This window comes from Vidua chalybeata, chromosome 2 (genome assembly GCF_026979565.1).
Source record: "Vidua chalybeata isolate OUT-0048 chromosome 2, bVidCha1 merged haplotype, whole genome shotgun sequence".
In the NCBI taxonomy this organism is placed as follows: domain Eukaryota; kingdom Metazoa; phylum Chordata; class Aves; order Passeriformes; family Viduidae; genus Vidua; species Vidua chalybeata.
Window position 1 is genome coordinate 70,720,106 of NC_071531.1, and position 18,183 is coordinate 70,738,288.

General features: G+C 45.3%; 1 protein-coding gene and 1 long non-coding RNA gene across 2 annotated transcripts in view; one reads left to right on the forward strand and one right to left on the reverse strand.

The window, feature by feature from the left end:
- The first annotated feature begins 83 nt into the window (after nt 1–83).
- The window catches only part of LOC128784174 (uncharacterized), a 21,227-nt gene continuing 3,127 nt past the window's right edge, over nt 84–18,183 (forward strand). The window contains exons 1-2 of the long non-coding RNA XR_008429393.1: nt 84–439; nt 12,702–12,811. This is a non-coding gene — a long non-coding RNA (uncharacterized LOC128784174). The remainder of the gene's footprint in view (nt 440–12,701; nt 12,812–18,183) is intronic.
- LRRC58 (leucine rich repeat containing 58) overlaps nt 13,641–18,183 on the reverse strand; it is a 17,138-nt gene continuing 12,595 nt past the window's right edge. The window contains exon 4 of the mRNA XM_053935496.1: nt 13,641–17,974. Coding sequence (XP_053791471.1) covers nt 17,766–17,974 — 209 coding nt within the window. The 3' untranslated portion in view covers nt 13,641–17,765. The remainder of the gene's footprint in view (nt 17,975–18,183) is intronic.

Here is an 18,183-nt window from a genome sequence, read left to right on the forward strand (position 1 = left end):
CCGGCCCGGGGGAGGCGGGCGGCGGGAGGGGCCCGGGCGGCCGCGCTCCTCCCGCCGGGGCGGTGGAGCCGGCCCCGCTCCCGTCTGAGCCGGGACAAAACTTTTCGGCAGCGGGGAAAAAGCCCGGAGGCCGGGGCTGTCCCGGCAGGGCTGGATCCCGTTTCACGGCGGCGGCTCCTCCAAACGAGAGTAGCATCGAACCCTCCCCAGAACACCCCGGAGCCAGGAGAGCGGGACTCCCCGGCACAGCCCCCGGCTGACCTGGCCGCGCCGCCGCTGCCCTTTAGCCGCGCTCTCCCGCGGCCGAGCTCCTTTCCGGCCCCTGTCCCGCTGCTGCCGGCGGGATGCGCCCGGCTGGGAACGGGCCGCCTCGCTCGGGTGCTCCTGGCAGCTGAGGCAGCACAAAGCCCCACGTCTGTGGCAAAACCGGCCCGAGAAGGTGAGTAAACGCGAGGGCGGCCAACCTCGCGCTCTGTACCTGCTTGTGCCGCCCTTTGGCTAGTGGTAGCCAGCGTGACTACTGCAATAGGTATGTTTGTGTGAGCAGCGTTCAGTGTCTTGTGGACAGACCCACCGTCACTGACAGCATCACCGTGCTGGCCGTTTCCCTGTCTTGCCTCCCACGGTCGTGCAGCTCGCTCGCATCAATTTTGTGCTTTCTCCCCTCAAGACACCCACACCATTTTACTAGAACTTTTCCACAACTCTGAAAGCCAAAAGCTCTGCTCCAACACCGTAGTTTCTCTCCCAGCCTGCAGCCAAGTGCCAGGTGCTGCTGGAAAGGGCTGTTTGCAGACAGGTGTAGGTTGTGCAGGTTTTCTCCCTTTACACTGTTCTGTTTACTTCATTTACCCAACTCTGCTAGGCTCTGCCATGAACTGTGCTAATTTTCCACTCCTGCCCATTCTCAGACCTGCAGAGCCATGGACCAGGGGCAGCTGTGGTCTGAATGGGAGCAGAGAGGTTTGCACAGCACTGTTGGTCACGCTGTGCCCCACAGCACCATCAGAAGCAAACAATGACCTCTCACTTCACAAGCCTGGTAAAAGCATCCAGTTTGCAGCCTCTGGTTCTGGCAGCAGCTCCCACTGCCCTTTACTAGATTTGACTGATGTCCCAGAGGAGAAGCTGCTATAGGAACTCTCCATTCCCTTTTCCCATCCTCCTCTGAAGTGAAACAGAGGCACGAACCTTGCCCAGGGAGTCTAACACCATGCTCCAGAAAGTATTTTCCAGCCTGGGCAGTGATGGGCAATGAAGGCTCAGTGGGGCCAAGGGTCACATCCAGAGCAGGTGAAGGAGGCAGGAGCCTTGTTACTGCCACATAATGAAAAAGCCTCTTGGAAAGCCTTGGGAGATGAAGATCCAGCAATTTCAAATAAGGAGACCCATGGATTAATTCTGAATTTTGGCACTGAAAGCAGCCCTCCAATTTACAGAGGTGCAGATTATCTGCAGTTCACAGTGGCTATAACGAAGTTTCAGTATCTCTGGAAATCTGATCTCTTTTAAAACACACAGGCTCTTAGACTCAATTTAACAATCTGGTCTCTGCCTCCATGAAACCAGGACCATAAGTAGAAACATCTCTCATCAGGAAATGAGGGGAGAGGAGTGAGACCCTGACCACACAGGAGCAGGAGTGAAGTGACTTATTTCTGGTTCTTCCCAAAGCTAGCAGAGAACACTCCTGTTGCCCCACTGACTCATGTTTTTTACTAAGCACTTTGTAAACTGTCATAATGAGAAATGCCCGCTTTGTGTGTGCTTCAGTTTTGCACTGAAACAAAAAAAAAAAAAAAACAAAAAAAAAAACAAACAAAAAAAAAAAAAAAAAAAAAAAAAAAAAAAAACAAAACAAAAAAAACAAACAAAAAAAAGCGTGCAAAATTCTGGAGGTATGGACAACTGTCCTTGGCAACTGTTACAAACACGTGGATGTGCATCACCTCTTATTCCTCACCCAGCAGAAGTGGGACCCCACAACCTCATCCCAGTTGGCTTTGCAGCCCTACAAGAGCTGGGACATCCTTCTCGGTGTCACTTGGCATTGTCAGAGAACATGTAGTTGCAGCCAGGATGTTGGGGAGTCTGGGAAAAATGCCTGGGTATTTTGTCTGGAGGCAGGAAAGTGCCTGCTGCACTACAGGTATGCACCAAAGAAGGATTTGTGCTGCCGAGCAGGAAGGAATGGAGGTCTGGAAAGGCACAAGTGAGGGCAGAAAGCCCATAGTTAAGGTGAGTTGTATTACAAACTCTCCAGGGACGAGGGTTCTGCTGTGCTTAAAGCACAGTCAGTAGCCCCATATTGGGAACACATCACCCTGTGCCAGGGAATAGCTGGAGCCCAGCAGCAGCATGGCTCAGCCTGAGGCTGGGTCCTAGGAAGGGAAAGCAAAAGCTGAACTCATTTGACACTGCCAGGGGAGGCAGGATGCAATTTTCTCCGTCTTCCATGTCTTTTCTCACCCCTTACTCTTTTTAAACATCCTGTTGAAGAGTTGAATTCAGAGCTCCCTGGAGAGGTTCAGTACCATCACAACATTGCCTGATAAGAAGGATAAACCACCTGCTCATGCCTCTTCACTGCTGCTCTGGCTCTTCGTCCTTAGCACCTTGTTCATCCTGCATGGAGCTACTTACACCTTCCAGCTTCTGGATCCCTTGTGGGAGCTGTGATCACCTGGGATACAGCACCTCATGTTGGAGGTCTGGCCCACATCATTTGCTCCAAGACGTACATAACGGTTGGATCCTTGTTTCAAGTTTACTGTTGAAAAAAGGGGGCTTGGAGCTGATTTTTGTGGACTGAGACCCCCCCCTGCTTGCCAGTCATTAGCTATAACTAATGAAATAACACTTCTCTTCTGGGGTCTGGCTAAGGGTTTTAGCCCATTTAACAGTTATGCTTTGTCCATCCTCAAGGGTTCACACCAAACCAGGGTATCACACAGAACCATCAAAAATACGCTGTACTTTAACTGCAGCTTTTGGTCATCTGCTAAACTCTTCTTAAGCAACTTACATTGCAGTCAAATTTCACTAAATTTGCCTGAGTTTTCTTTAGGATGAATTGCATTCAGTTTTTGCTTCATCTTGGGGAAAATTAGTGTCCTGGAAAAGCCAAATTGATATATGACTACCTATGATTGTCCTGACTTTGCTCAAGTCCATTGCAACTGCTCAGCTCCACTGTCTCTACCCATCACGATGGATCTAAAAGGGAGACAGGATGTGCTGGATGGACGCATCCTCTGCTGAGAAATTATCATCCAGAACACTTAGAAACTCTCATGAGACTTGACTGTGGCCTGCAGCCAATCTCCACAGATGTGTCCCAGAATTAAATTATCTATGCAAATACAGTTTTCTTTTCACACATTGCAAATGAGCCTGTAGAGAGAGACCCGTGCTGGGCCTCGTTTGATGAGGCAGTCAGGTACACACAGGCTTGCACACAGTGCTCCCTCTTGGGCTTTCCTGATCTACATAGTCAGCTCTGAGTCCCTGCTGTAGAACGGGTAATACTGCCATTAGCATGAAGCACCACCCTTCTGTCTTTCAGGCAGTCTCTCCTTTCTCAGCATGTGGCAGCCAGCAGTTGTAACATCCTCCTTTAAAAAAGCATCTAGCCACACTTAGGCAACACCAGTTTTGTTCGATGCATTCCTAAAAGGGCAACTTCTTCACGTTTTCCTCTTACAAAGTTTCCTATTTGTGAGTTTAAACAACTGATAATTTTCTTTTCTCATACCTAGTCCATGGTCCTTTGGGTGTAAAATGTTTAAGTTTTACCCATTTTAAGGTTTGTTAAAGCCATCCTGCCTTTCCCAGCCCATTTCCAGGCCATAAGGTTGGGCACTGGACTTTGGACAGACAGCCATCCAGAGAACCCATCTGCAAGAACCAGGGCTTGTGCCCCACACAGTGAAGCCTCTCAGCAAACACCAGCCACTTCTTCAACCTTCAGGAGTTTCTAGTCTCTTCTCCAGCTCTCAGGAGCAGGACCTGGGACTTTTTCTACTTTCCTGAGATTTCTGAAGGCTTGAACAATCTTTTGCTGTTCCCACACCATCCTTTTGGCTTTCTGTCACTTTCCAAACAACCTCTTCTCAACTCCTCTTCATTCCCCTTGACAGAAGCTCCCCATTGTAACCATTTACCTTGATAAGGCAACTGGGAACATGTGTGGACGATTCTTATACAAAGGAACTGCCCTCAGGGAGGTTGCCACTGCTCACTCTGTTCCTCCCAGTACATCCTGGAAGACTGTCCATTCAGATGGTGAAATCTCTGCCAGGAGTAGTTAGGTGCAGCTGAGGACATGAGTATGAACCAGGTCACATTCCCTTTAAAGCCCATTTTCCATGGCTCTGTGAACTACTTTAAGATAACTTTGTAACTCACTCATGCCACAGAAAATTTTGAGCCCAGTTAGTGCCTCTCCATCCAGGGCAAGTTAAAAAACCTTTGTCGTACAAGGCTCTGCATCTTCCCAGAGAGAGAATCAGTCTCTCAGAAAGATGATCTTTCTATGGTTGATTTGGACCCCACTGTTGCTAGATGGACAAGCCAAGATCTTAGGAGTGAGCCAGGTGGAAAAAGAAATAGGAAAGTGTGGGGAAAACCAGAGGGATAAAGAATATGGTGGAAGAATAGCACCATGTGAAGAAGAGTGACATGTGACCCACATCCCCTTGTAGTAGAAGCTACAGCACTTTGAACTTGTCTAGGGCAGGAAGATCAGCTCCAGCGTGGTTTCCACCATGCTTAGAACTGCAGCTCACTCCCACCCATGAAAACTGGTTTGTTAGCAACACCCTGCTCATCCTGCCTGTCTCTTATGCAAAGTAAGGCTAATCCCAGAATCACCTGACAGGGGGCCAGGTCAGAAAGTCACAGAGGGCTTGGGCCTGAGACATGACCTCCTTCAAAGCTGCTGTTTGGCAACTCCCTGTAGAAGCGAAGCTGGTGCTCACTACTGGAAGAAAGGCTGGTCTGCTTCAACTCTTCCTAATCCTTTCTGCTCCATCCATGAAGCCAATCTGTGGGGTGTTAGAAGCTCTCTGTGTGAAGACTCTTTGCATCCTGCCAGTGGCATTGCTGGATGGGGACCAGCTGTATGGAGAAAACCCTCAGTCAAGTCTGTCGGATGTGGGAGAGAGGCTGACAAGCTGTTGTAAGCTGGTTTCCCACATGCTTTCTAATTATTGCCTTTTTGGGGGATAGCATCAAGGGGAAAACATGAGGTTATGAATTAGGTACTGTGGCAAGGAAAAGGGAGCCAGGGTACAGCTTCTGAGAAAGCAGCAGGATGATCCTATGCTGCAGTGTGTAACCAGATTGTGTGGGAATCAAGTGAGGCTGTGACCAAGCTTTCCGGTGGAGGAGGCACCAAGCAGCTCTGTGGCTCTACAAACAAGGATGCTCATACAGATTTGGTCCTGGGACTCAGAGACAAATGGCTTCGTCTCTGATGAGATCCTTTCCAAACAGTTAGGACCATCACTCCAAATGTCCCCCCATTCCTCTTTCTTCCCTCCACTTTACATACTGAGCATGAAGTCACAGGGTGTTGAATATCCCTTTGGTCAGTTGGGGTCACCTGTCCTGTCTGTGACCAACCCCCCAGGACTCCCCAGCCTCCTCCCCAGCCTGGCAGCATGAAAAGCAGGAAAGGTCTTTGCTCTGTGTAAGATCTGCTCAACAATAACATCTCTATATTATCAACCCTGTGGACAGCACAAATTCAAAATACAGCCCCATACCAGTCACTGTGAAGAAACTTAACTCTACCCCAGTCAAAACCAGCACAAAGTGGAGAGAGAAACTTGGTGGATCATTCCCTCTTCCACATATGGTTGGAGCACATGCACAGCTTTTATTAAACATCAGCAAATCCCTCTCACAGGAATGGGATGGGGCAGAATCATATTTTATGGCAAAGCAAAGGTTCTGCCAGTGGGAGGACAGGGCATCCTTGACTGAGCTGTCCACAGGTTGACACATTTTATTTACCATAATATAAAAAATAGTGCAGGTAGGATAGAGGGAAGCAGAAGAAGAACCATACAGTTTTTTTCTTGTTTTTTTTTTTTTCCACTTGTATTTTCCATTGGAGACTTGGTTTTCATCAGTCCCTGGTTTTGGTGAGGGAATAACAAATGCCCTCCAAGGTTGGATGGTGCTTCAGTGAAAGGCCATGCCTGGTACCATACTGCAGAAAAGGCTGCAGAGGTCTGAGCTCCTGAAGGACCAGGCAGGCTCTGCCCAAGCTCTAGTGCATGCTGACACAGGAGAGGAGGAGTTCAGCTAATTTTAGGTAAGGGACTGGTCATGCCAGATGCAGTCAGTAAGCTTGCCCACTCTTTCCTTTCATACTGAGTCTTAAGGTAGGATTTTTATTAAACGTTTAGCATGACCTGGAACCCAGAGGAAACATTCAGCCTTTTGGATGCTAATCTGAACCACCAAAGCTTTTAAGGTTCCCTTCGTGCTGCCAGCAACACCCAGTGCCAGCAGTGATTAGTGGTCTCCTGGGAGGTATCTCAGCCTCTTAGGATTTGACAGGGAAACAATAAAGTTTGCAGTGGAACCGAGTTTCAGCTGTGCCCATCTGCTAAATAACAAGTGGTAAATGATAGTTTCCTTCAATTGTAGCAGTCCATGACTACTCATGAAGTCATATAATGATCTCATCTCAGTTATTCACCATGTTCTTTCTTCTACCTGACACAGTGAAGATGTTTTTCTTTCTAACAGTAGAGAGTAAAACCAAACCCAAATCCCCATTAATACAGATCTAATGCACACACAGTGCACAACAGAAGCATCTCTTGTTTCTGGCTCTAGCTGCCCCATCTGAAGTACTTTTCCATCTAAGAACAGGAAAGACAGGCCACTGCCTTCCTTTTAAGGTGTTCCCTTGTCACCGCAGGGGCCTGGCACTTGTCTCCCTGGATGCTAAGCACTCTGCTGCCAGGTAAGGACTGCACATCCCTGTTTCCAGATACTCACAGACAATGCCCTCTTGCTCATGGCAATCCTTAGAAACAAAGACTTCAGGCTGAGGCTGAGAACCATGTGGCACAGAGGGCATTGAGGGGGAGATTTCATCACTCAAGATTAGTTCCTGATGCTGGTGGGAATGTGTTGAATGAGAAGGGTCCCACATCCATCCTGAATGGGCCATCCTGGAGCAGAGACCTGCTGTATGTGTCCTTCTCTGTCCCCATGGGGACAGCCATGGAGTGCTGGGGGCCAGCTGTGGAAGGTATTTCTGGGCTCACTAGGAGGAAGAAGAGGAGGCACTAAGATGTGAGGACAGAAGGAAAGGCCACAAACAACTTGCACCAACAAGCCCTGTAGAAAAGCACGCCCATGAGAGTGGGCTCCTTGGCATAGTGGATGTCTATGTTAGCTGCCAAAGAAGGGGCTGCCGTGTGAGGAATGGAAGGGAAATGGCTTACCATGGGGCCATGGAAAAATCCTTGTGCAGAAGGAAGAGCAAGAAGACAGGAAGGAGGTGCTGTGTGGAGGCAAATGGGAGTAAAGATAAGCCTGTAATGCTGAAAAGCTGAATCAGTCTGCTAAATCAATGTAAAGCCTTGGCTTTCACAAGGACAGCGCTGCTGACTTCAGAGACAAAGGCAGAAGGGGTTATGAGAAACAGAGACAGGAAATGAAAGTTACCACCATCTACATTTGGGCATCCATAATGCCAAGAATAACTTACTAAATAGGAAGTTAAAAGCCAGGAGCTCGTCAGCTGAAGTGAACAAGGAAAGTAGAGCAGGAACAGGAGGGGTGACAACTGAGAAACAAGACAAATGCAAGCCTGGCATGCAAGGAAACAGTTATTCTGTGTAAAAGCTGGCACAAACAAATTTTAGAAGCAAAAGTATTGTTTCTAATACAACTTTCTGTGGATGTGCAACACCCAATTGAATAACCACTAAAGTACACCTTACCCTTGGTGGATGTTGATCTAAATATGCTCATATTTTACAAGTCACATGATAGATTTTCCATGGCCTTTAAAGCTATTTTGAGTTAAGGACATGAATCTGAAAAATCACAGATCTTTAGTACAGAATTTTTAACTAAGCTGTGAAGTATGTTGATCAATAAGCTCACTGCTTTGTTGCCACTAAGAAATTCAAAGCAGCAACTGCTAATTGCTTTACCCCAACATTTAGAATCTGAGATGGGAAAATAATGTACAACTCACAAGAGTTTCTGCTTACTGTCCTTTAAAGGGATTATAATCACAGGCTTCATAGGACAACACACACCAGCCTTGAAGTTGTGAACTCCTCAGTCTCTCTGAAGGTTCTGACAGCCCATTCATCATGAGATGCTTTAAAAATAAAAGAAACACACCTTTCTTTTCTTAAAAAGAAATTGAGAAAAATGGATGTCTTTGAAAAAGTTTGACTAGATGCTTGCCAATGAAATTTGCATGAAGAAGACACTTGTTCCTGAATAAAAGATTGTGAAGACAAGACATTTCTCAGCTTTATTCACCCTGGAGAATTCTGAAGAAAGTTTGTGACAAAAGCAACAGGACTTGCAAGTATGAAAAGGTTGTTACTGTAAAAAGAGAGGAGAGAAGAAGGGAGGAAATGGCTGGGCTGCCATGTACAGCTCAAAAGTCACATGGAATAGCTCTCAGATCTGGGATGTTCAGGCCCTTTACGACAAGGAGAAAACACAGGCAAGGGAGGATGTTTTTATTACTGTAGCCAGGAGTGCCAGCATTGATGTCTTCTCATGAAACAGCAACTCAGCTTCTGCAATGGTTAGTTAAACCCAAGGATGTAGCAGGCTTCTGGGAAGCAGGCTTGGGGAAATACATTATGCTGGCACCTGGAACAGTAGCAAAAGATGACTGGAACAGCCTTTTCAAATGTCATTCCAGCCTTTCTGTTGCCAGGCTATTACTCTGGACTTCAGAAATGAATGCACTGAATGAGCAAAGTTACTGCAGACCCATGCACAACTCCTGTGGTTGCCTGGACTGAGATATAACCAACATAAAGTTGTCTGTAGAGCCTGTGGAAGGATGAAAGGCTTTTCTGCTGGTGATGAACCAGCCATCACCTTAAAGATTTGCTGGGTCATGATAACCATGAACCTCCTCATCCATCCCAGGTATCACTGGAAGATTCATCTGTTGATGCATTAATGAATGTGAAAGAATTATTTGTGGGGCATATTTCCATATTCCTACATCCCTTTCCTTGGAAAAAAGCAGCATCTGTTTCCTTTACACAGGATGAAATATGTTCTGCACTATCCAAAGGCCCTTTGTCACACCACTGTTGCTATTTAGTCATGTCCGCCCAGGGCCTCATTTTGTCATATCAAATTATCATCAGGCTTCACCTTTGGCCACAGAAATCTGGGGACAACACCATGATGGTTTAAAAAGCATAATGTGAGACACCCTCACTAGACACTTGTGATGTGTGGAATGGTGTAGAAGGCATATTTGTTGAAAAGCTGTCTGAAGAGGGAGTGGCAATCAGAAAATGCCATTAAAGAGGATGTTTCCTCCTCACTCACCTGGTACAGAAGCCACCTTCAGAGCACCTGATGGATAGCAGAGATCACCCCTGGTGATGTCCTTTTGGCAGGAGACTACAAATGATGTTGGAAGGTGTTCTCTGCCACGACACCCTTGGTTCAGAAGCTGGTGTTGGGTTTGAGGAATTACCCTGGAGTCAATGTTATTTCATAATGTGAATCCCCAAAAAATGTAGATAACTGGCAGTGTGACACAAAAGTGACACTTTTGCCACCCATTTTCAGTACGCTTCTCAAAGGGAGTCACCTTGGAGGGGCACATCTGTGACTCTGGGAGCAAAGCTCTTGTGACAACCCAGAGCAGAAGCAGGCAGCCACTGGTGAACCTCTTTCTCCACGAGAAATGACCTTTTGGATGCAAATACTCAACTGTATAATGGCAAAGGCATCTGCCATTTCCCAATCCTAAGGAGACACCTGACATGAGCCTCCCTTGGACCATGCAGGGATGGGCCCTTTTGACATCCTCACCAGCAGCCAGTTCTCTTATAACTTGTTTTTGGGCCAGCCACCTGCAGCATCAGCAGCAATTACAGTGATACCCCCTGCCCTTGCACATGCCCTTTTCCAGGCTGCTGGTGGAAGACAAGCCCTGCTAATCCCCTCCTGTGCAAATGGCATTTATGTGCAACTGGTGCAGGTAAACAAGAACAAGCTCAGGCTCCTCCTTGCTGCAGGAACACGTTGGCCCTGGGAGACGCTCTGCCTTTGCCCTCTTTCCTGTGGGGAATTCACTAGCTGCAATGCCCTGCTTGAAGTGGGATCACAGGAGCAGGAATATACCCCATCAGGGCTTTGCCAGCCACTATTAATGCAGACCATATTTATAGCAATAAACCAGAGCAGATCCCTTATTCACGCAGAGTTGAAATGTAACATGCCCACAGCCCTGTATTGAGAGGTGTGGAAGCAAACAAGATGCTCCTGAACATGCTGCACAGTGGTTTTCTTCCTCATGGCCCACAGTTGTAGGGACCTCTGAGCACAGGGTTGAAAATACCTGCTGCCAGGACACACCTGGCGTATGCCAGCTGTCAGCATTCAGTCAAGGGCAATTTTTGCTTCCCAAGGCCATAATTGTTCCCTCCACACACACACCAAACAAAATCTGTTTTCCTAGAAGCACTATGAAGCATTTCTAGCCAGGATTCTTGGAGGGCTGTGCGTGGGACTAGGGACGAGCTGTGGTCAGGCACCAGTGTGGGCTTTCCCTACAAACCATGGCAAAGGGTCATCTCTCAACAGGTTTTCAAAGTGCAAGGCAGCCAGATGGGGTTGCAAGTTGTGAAAGACCAACAAAGTTTCAGACATTCCTGGACCATTTCAAAACGTGTTTTGACGAGCCCAGTTGCATGGGGTTTTCTGCAAGGCCTTTTATGATTATATCTCTCAGTCAAAGACTCAGGACTGCTTTAAAGAAAGAAAAACAAACAAAAAGATGCAATTTAACTCCAAATGCCTGAAGAGAGTAAGTAGGGAACCCAACTTTGGAAAACACACTGCAGTGTTTATTTGAAGATAAAAACCACTGCTGCAAACCACTCGGGTCTGATTTAGATTATAAAGGGTGTTTGGTTTTATAAATGCAAGGGATGTTTTAAAGTCTTCCAGCAAGGCCCTCAGAACAGAACAGAACAGAACAGAACAGAACAGAACTACTCACAACAGAAACAAAGTGCTGGGTTCAGCCAGTGCTTTCACCAAGCCCCCTGTGCCTGTGGGGAGGTTTTATGAGCAGGGGTTGAGTTCAGGGCCCTCTGAGGGAGAGCAGGACAACCCACAGGGAAACAAATCCCTGTCCTGAGTGGCCCAGTGGGATCTGCTGCCAGGAAAGTACACGACTTGCAGTGAGCCGTTAACCTGATACAAAGGACGTCCCCAAAAGGACAGATTTACCCCAGCCTTCAAGAAATACCCAGCATGTTTGAAGTAGAGGGTTATTGTTAAGGGAAATGAGAGGTCCCTCATTTCTAGCATCTAGGCCCTCATCCATATTCTGCCCCATTCCCATGAAATGCCAGTTTGGTCAAGATTTGTTCAGTGTTACCCTGCTCACAAGGAGAATCCGTTAAGTCATCTACACCCATGACATGGCTGTTCCTGAGGAACCACAGGCTGCCCTTCCGAGTCAACAAAGAGCATTTGCAAAGCAAGGCTTTAGAGCAACCACGGAACATTGGCTGGCAAAAAGGACATTGTTTGCTCAATATTGTGCATGTTTGTTACACTAACTTTTACTAGGGATGCCAGGAACACCAGGAATTACTGAAAAACATTTTTCCACAATGGCATTTCCTATCCATTTTCAAAGGCATTAGTCTGAAATTTACTCTTTCAGGGACAACCCCCAAATAAAACAATGCTGTACCTTTCATACATGTCCTTTCACCAGTGTTAAGTATCTGTGTCGTTGCAGATGCAAAGGGTGACATGCTGACCTGCTGGCCTCACTCTGTGACCCCCTGCCCCCAGCTAAGCTATCACTCAGATGAAGGGTTTGTTTGCCCTCCCAACTCACCTGTTCATTAGTGCCCAAGTCAAGCTCCGGCAAGGACCCTGTTACACTCTGGTCCACCTCATTCCCTTACAGGAGGAGTGATAGAGCTCCATGAAATCATTTATTTGCCAACACAACTCACTTACCAGTACTGACTCTGGGTCCTGCTTTTTCCATGGAGTCAAGAAGGGGTTACAGACAGGGCACTTGCACAACACTCTGAAGATACATTAATCCTTCACCACTCTGAGAGTAGTTTTGTGCTGCTACCAGTAAGTCCCAGGCCAGGACAAAGAGATGGCCCTGCTCTTCTTCAATGCAGCACTTGGACTTTCTCCCAGAATTTTATTTTTTAAGGCTGGCAACTGCAACTCGCAACCCTAGTGCAGAGAAAAAGGTGCATATATTCAGCTCTAACTGTCTTGATCACCTAAGGCAGCATGTCTAAGAGAAGTACAGCTCTACTTTATGATGACACACTTCCAATGCAACAACATAATACTGCCCTTTAGATCTGTGCAACTGCATGAGCCTAAAACGTCAATTTGACATTCTGAGCATCTGGTTCAGCCACCTAGTCACTCACATTTCCTCTGTACTCTTCCTGCTGTTTTAGTGCTAACGACAGAGGAGAGGGTCTGAGAGCCAAGATTTGCTCCTAAAGATGAAAACACGGGCAACTCGTGTCAGGAATCATCACTTCAAGGATTTGTTTCCACATATAAGGTAAGCATTAAGAAGGCAAAGAAAAATGTATCCTTAAATTAGTTAACAAAAAGAAATAAGAATATTCTCAGCCTGGCTATTACTGCAAGGTCACTGCATTCCTCTGTGCTTTATGTTACTCAAAATGGAGCTGCTGCATAATTTGAGAGGTTTTTCCTTACATATGAAGTTGAACCATCTCTGAAATAGTCCCTGCTGAAGTTAGTATCAAGTCATTCTTGTTTCCCACTGTCCCATTTTCCAATACACCACATTTCTGCACTGACAACTGGTAATTGCATGGCAGGATCCAAAACATTTTGGCAATAGATCACAAAACTCTTCAGGATGTAGGAGGAAACATGGGATTACTCAAGAAATGGGAACACATTAGCCAGTTAACATGATCAGAAAATTAGCATTCAAAAAGTCATTTACAAGTTTCAAGGTTAGTGTATTAAGAAGGAAACAATTCACAACGTTTAGAACTGTTCCATATTGTTGGAAAACTCCACCATGATGCCACTTGCTCTTGTTCGGGTATTTATCCTGTCTGCGAGTTACTTCTGCCTTTGAACTGTGGAGCAAATCTCTGCAACACTCTTCCAGAAGTAAAACAGGGTCTGGTCCTGTAACACACACTGGTCTGTCACAAGTAGGCCCCAAGAACCAGGAATTTCAGCATTCCCTTTGGAAGTCTCACCTACTCCGTGGTTTTACACAGCACAGATCAAATCCCATCCACTCCCACGTACGGCCCCCTTTTAATGCTTCCAATCCTACAAGAGTTCTGTCTGCAGAAACACCAGAACTGAGATGTCGGGAAATAATGGACAGACAACAGCAGAAATAACATTTTTGTAGGTTTAGTGTTTGCAATTTGTTTTACAGCTTATAATGAAATAGAGATAGTCTACATTCATATGTTTCAGGCAAAATACAGTTTTAAAATCATAAGGCACTTTAAGATGTCCCAAAACAAATGCTTATATAAAAATTCAACAAGAGGGCTGGATGAGAACCCTTTCTACCCTTAGTGTTCTGGTCAGTATACGATCAATTCTCTAGTCAGGCAAGCAAGTGAAATAATCAATAGAAAGGTTTCCAAGACAGAGTTACTGCTCTATTAGTGTGCACTCTGGAGCAGTCTATTTGAAGTGTCTTCAGTTGGGGAGGGAGGGCATGGTGTGAATAAGATGCATTAAAATAGTTCTTTGAACTGGGCAACAAAGATGCATTGCAAGGATTAAGTTTCATTACTTTCATTGGATTAAATTCCTTCCATTCATTATTGCCAACAAGAGTAAGGAACAAAAAGGAGTTGGTTCTCCCTTCCCTCCCCCCCAGTCCCATTATAATTCAACACAAGATTTCAAAGACTTAAAATGACCAGGACAGAAGCCCATGAAAAACTGCATCTGGCCACTTCAGAGTATGTTTAAATATTCATTACTGACTTCCTCAGGTCTCACCTCTTATTAAAGAAACATAAAAGAATTGGCAACTGTCTAAGTTGCTTCCCATCGAATTGATATTTTGCTTCTTTTTAACATGACCCCACTGTTCCCATCAAGTACCTGCATTCAGAAACACACCAGCAGCTCTCCCTGGCAGAGGCTCAGTGGGGCAGTGGATGAATGCAGGCAGGGCCCCAGGCCCCACATGGAAGAAGGAATGAGCAACTTTGCTTAACACACTTGTGTCTCAGCTTAAGAACAGCTTCAAAAGCTGGTCATGCTGGGCTGCTGCAGCAACAAGGGGACGGATACCAAAACATTGACTGAAGACTTCACTTAAAGATGCATCTTCAGGAGCTGAGATCTGCTACAAACTGGCAGAAAACAAACAAACAAACAGACAGACAGTGGCAAAAACACTGCCTACTTCTCAGGGCCCCTGAGAAGGGGATGGTAGAAGCTAGTGCCTATCATCCACCTGTGTATTTAAGAGTTGTGTCTCACCTATGTTATTGCCCAGTACATTTTCAAGTCTTTGGGGGCGAACAATTGCTGAAAAATGACTCATGGGGGCTCAATGTGTTAGGCACTACAGAATATATCCACATCCCTAGTCTTCTCAAAATTACCTCAGAGGGAAAAAACCTCAAATCCAAACAACCAACCAACATTTGTTTTTCATACAAGTTCTTGATTGTTTTAAATTCTGACTTACTTGAATTGCACTTTAAAGCCCAGCAGCAAAAAGAAAACTTGGTAGCTATATTCAGGAATATATATATATATATATATATATATGTATATATATATATATATATATAATAATTTTAAGACACATTTTATCAAGTCTAAAAATGCATAGATATCAACTGTGTAAGCTGTCAAGTTTTGATCTGGCTACAGTGAAGAATCTGTGGAAAAAAAAGATTACCCTAATAGGCCATATAATATTTGGGCAGAAGTGGGATGCCTGTTCAGTTAGGAAAGAAACTGCAGTTAAGGATCGAGCTAAATTAGAACCAGCCACCACTGGACTGAACTCATCACACACAGAGGTGCTACTGTGCAAGCAGGAACTCTGATGAAATCTAGCTTTGTGAAGTGAAAAAATGCATGACTTCAAGGCAGCTGCTGCTAAAGACAAGAAAGGAAGGTGGTACCTCATGGCCCTGAGCTGAAAAGATCTTGAGATCTCAACTTGTGTGGCTCACTTTTGCTGGCAGGAGAGTCAAGCTCTAGATCACTCAGTTGACTGCTACAGTTATACCAGCAGGCAAGTTAAAACTATGGCTCTGGAATCATCTTACTGTCATTCAGCATTGCTATGCCTATGTTCACTTGGGACAGCAAGGAGCATCTGAAAGAGATGAACACAACAGGCCGCTCACAGGTTGCAATTTCACTAACAGCATGCAGTCGGTTTCTCTCAAAACGTGTAGATTCTTCTTCCCAAGCAAACCTCATAGAATCTGCTAAAGAGACGTCCAGTTGCTTGGCACATACTCCTCATTGTGTCTTAAAAATATACTTTAAAAAACTATTTGGAAAAGCATAGAGCACATGCAATTAATTCCCTGTGGATCAAGGCACACAGGGAATCACGTGTGTGTGGGAACTAAGTTGCAATGATTAACAATGAACAGGGTATTATTTTACTATCAGATAATTTCAAATTCCAGTTATGTCCAAGGGAAATTGGGGAAATAAAGAGTTCTGTCAAGGAAATGCAAGGCAAGAAATTCAGCTTGCACACCAAGACAGACTGGAACATACAAAGTTTCACAGACCATGTTCTTCAGGTTACATGAAAGCAAGAATTGTAGTCTAATTAAAAAAAAATCACTAAAGCTAGTTATAAAGAGCAGAATTATCAAAGTGCTTTAATACATGAAGTGTCAAACATAATTAAACAGGACCATTAACACAGAGATGTTCAAATAGGTATATGTGTTTTCTGAATGCAGGAGAGAAGCACAGGTTTTTAATTACCCTGCAGGGCCAAAGTGGGTTAAGAAAGTTTTTCTTGTTCATTTCAGCTTCTTAACATGATGATTTTGCTCTGTTCGTGCATTCAAAGGCACAGCTGGATTTGCTCTATCAGGAACTGCATCAAAAGGACTGTCTACCATGAAATATTAATAAAGGAGCAGCTCTCACTGAGTGAAGCACACAACAGCCTCATAAAGTAGATTTATAGATAGCTGTCAATTTGTAATATTAATTTTATAAGATATTTCTTGATGCTTAAAAATTCTGAGCTATTTTCTGCAGCTTTCCCTTAAACATAGTTTAAGATAACTGAGTGTATTATTTGAACTATCAACAGACTGCCAAAGCTATTGCCACAAGAGCAAATGCAAACAAATAAGGAAGACATTTCAAAAGCACCTTGTGCAAGAAGTCAGATAACATGCCTTTGCCTCCCTACCAGTTTTTCCTCTCCTGTTAGGAATCAGGAAAAAAAAAAGACATTCTCCACAGCATTTCTCTGGGTATTTCAATTCACTGAGCTGCTATGTACCTCAGGCCCATGACCTTAAAGATGGAAAGTACTCTGTACCAAGCACAGCAGAGCAAACTGTGGGAAAGTGTGTCTGTTTATAAACAAAAAATGTCAACTGAGACCTTTCCTACAATTCACAGCTATAAAAGCAGATTTGTTCCAGTAAGCTGAGACTCAAAAGTATGAAACAAAGCATCACATCTGGTCCCTTGCACAGGCCACAAGTCTGAAGTAATACCAATTATAACAGAACAACTTGTCTGTTTTCTGAAGGCACCATAAAGACAGCAACACTTCAGGTGTAATGGTAAGAGGGAGGAGGAGGAAAAATAACAAATATTGTTAGAAGGAAACACTAAGAGCAGCTCAGTATAACAAGGGAGAAAAAAAGGTGGCTCAGTTCTATGATGGCGAAAACATCTGTAACAGTTCAGAAACCCTACACCTCTAGGCAAAGGAAGAGTAACCAGAGTTTGGAAAAATCTAGTCCTGAATAAAAAAAATTCAACTTTCATTTTCAGTGGATGGGTATAAAATCTGTAACTGAGATCAAAGGAGACAGAAAGGAATCAAACTGTTATGTAAAACACTGGGGTCCATACATACTCACATGGCATCATTAGCCTGTTTCTGATTTACCACAGTGTTAAAGGATCTGGACAGTCTCCTTTGCTCTGCAGGATGACTGAAGTCCAGTCAAGTTTCATATATTAAAATCCTTCTGAATCCGCCAGTGAGAACAAATCCCTCTCCCAGCCCATCTGAGGGAGGGGGGGTGCCTCCCAGCCAGGAGACATTTCTAACAACCCCAGGCAACCTACAGGCAGCACGCTACTGAGTTAGATCTCCTAAGCAGCACTGCACCAAGCAAGTCCAGGCTTGCTAAGATGTTCTGTCCCTGCATGAACTTGAGGACAATTTCTCATGAGCCCTTCAGGCCGGTGGCTCGTGCTTCACCATTCCACTATTGCTTTTCAAATCCATTTTCCTTCCCGTCTTCCCCTCTGGCTGCCCGTTATCCCAGAAGGACTTTCTGCATCCTGTGCGCGGCGACGCTGGCCTCATCCTCAGAGTCAGACTCGCTCTGGGAAGTGGAGCTCTGAGAGGCAGAGCTGAAGGGAGAGGAGCACTCTGGGGAGCACAGGTAGTGCATCAGCGGGAGACGATACTTCCCACAGAAGTCAACGAACTTGATCTGTCTGACGCAGCTGTCAAAGTACACACCTGTGGGGGAGAGGGAACAGAAACACATGAGACCCTGAACCCAGAGACCTGCAAAATCCACAGGGCTCTTGTGCCTGGAGCATATGCCTTCAATTAGGATTTCATTGGCACTGTACTGCACTACATGTAGGAGCAGAAGGGATACTGGTGGAATACCTCTGAAAATGTGAAATTTCTTTTCTTAGTAAAAAAATCCTGTAAAACTGTAT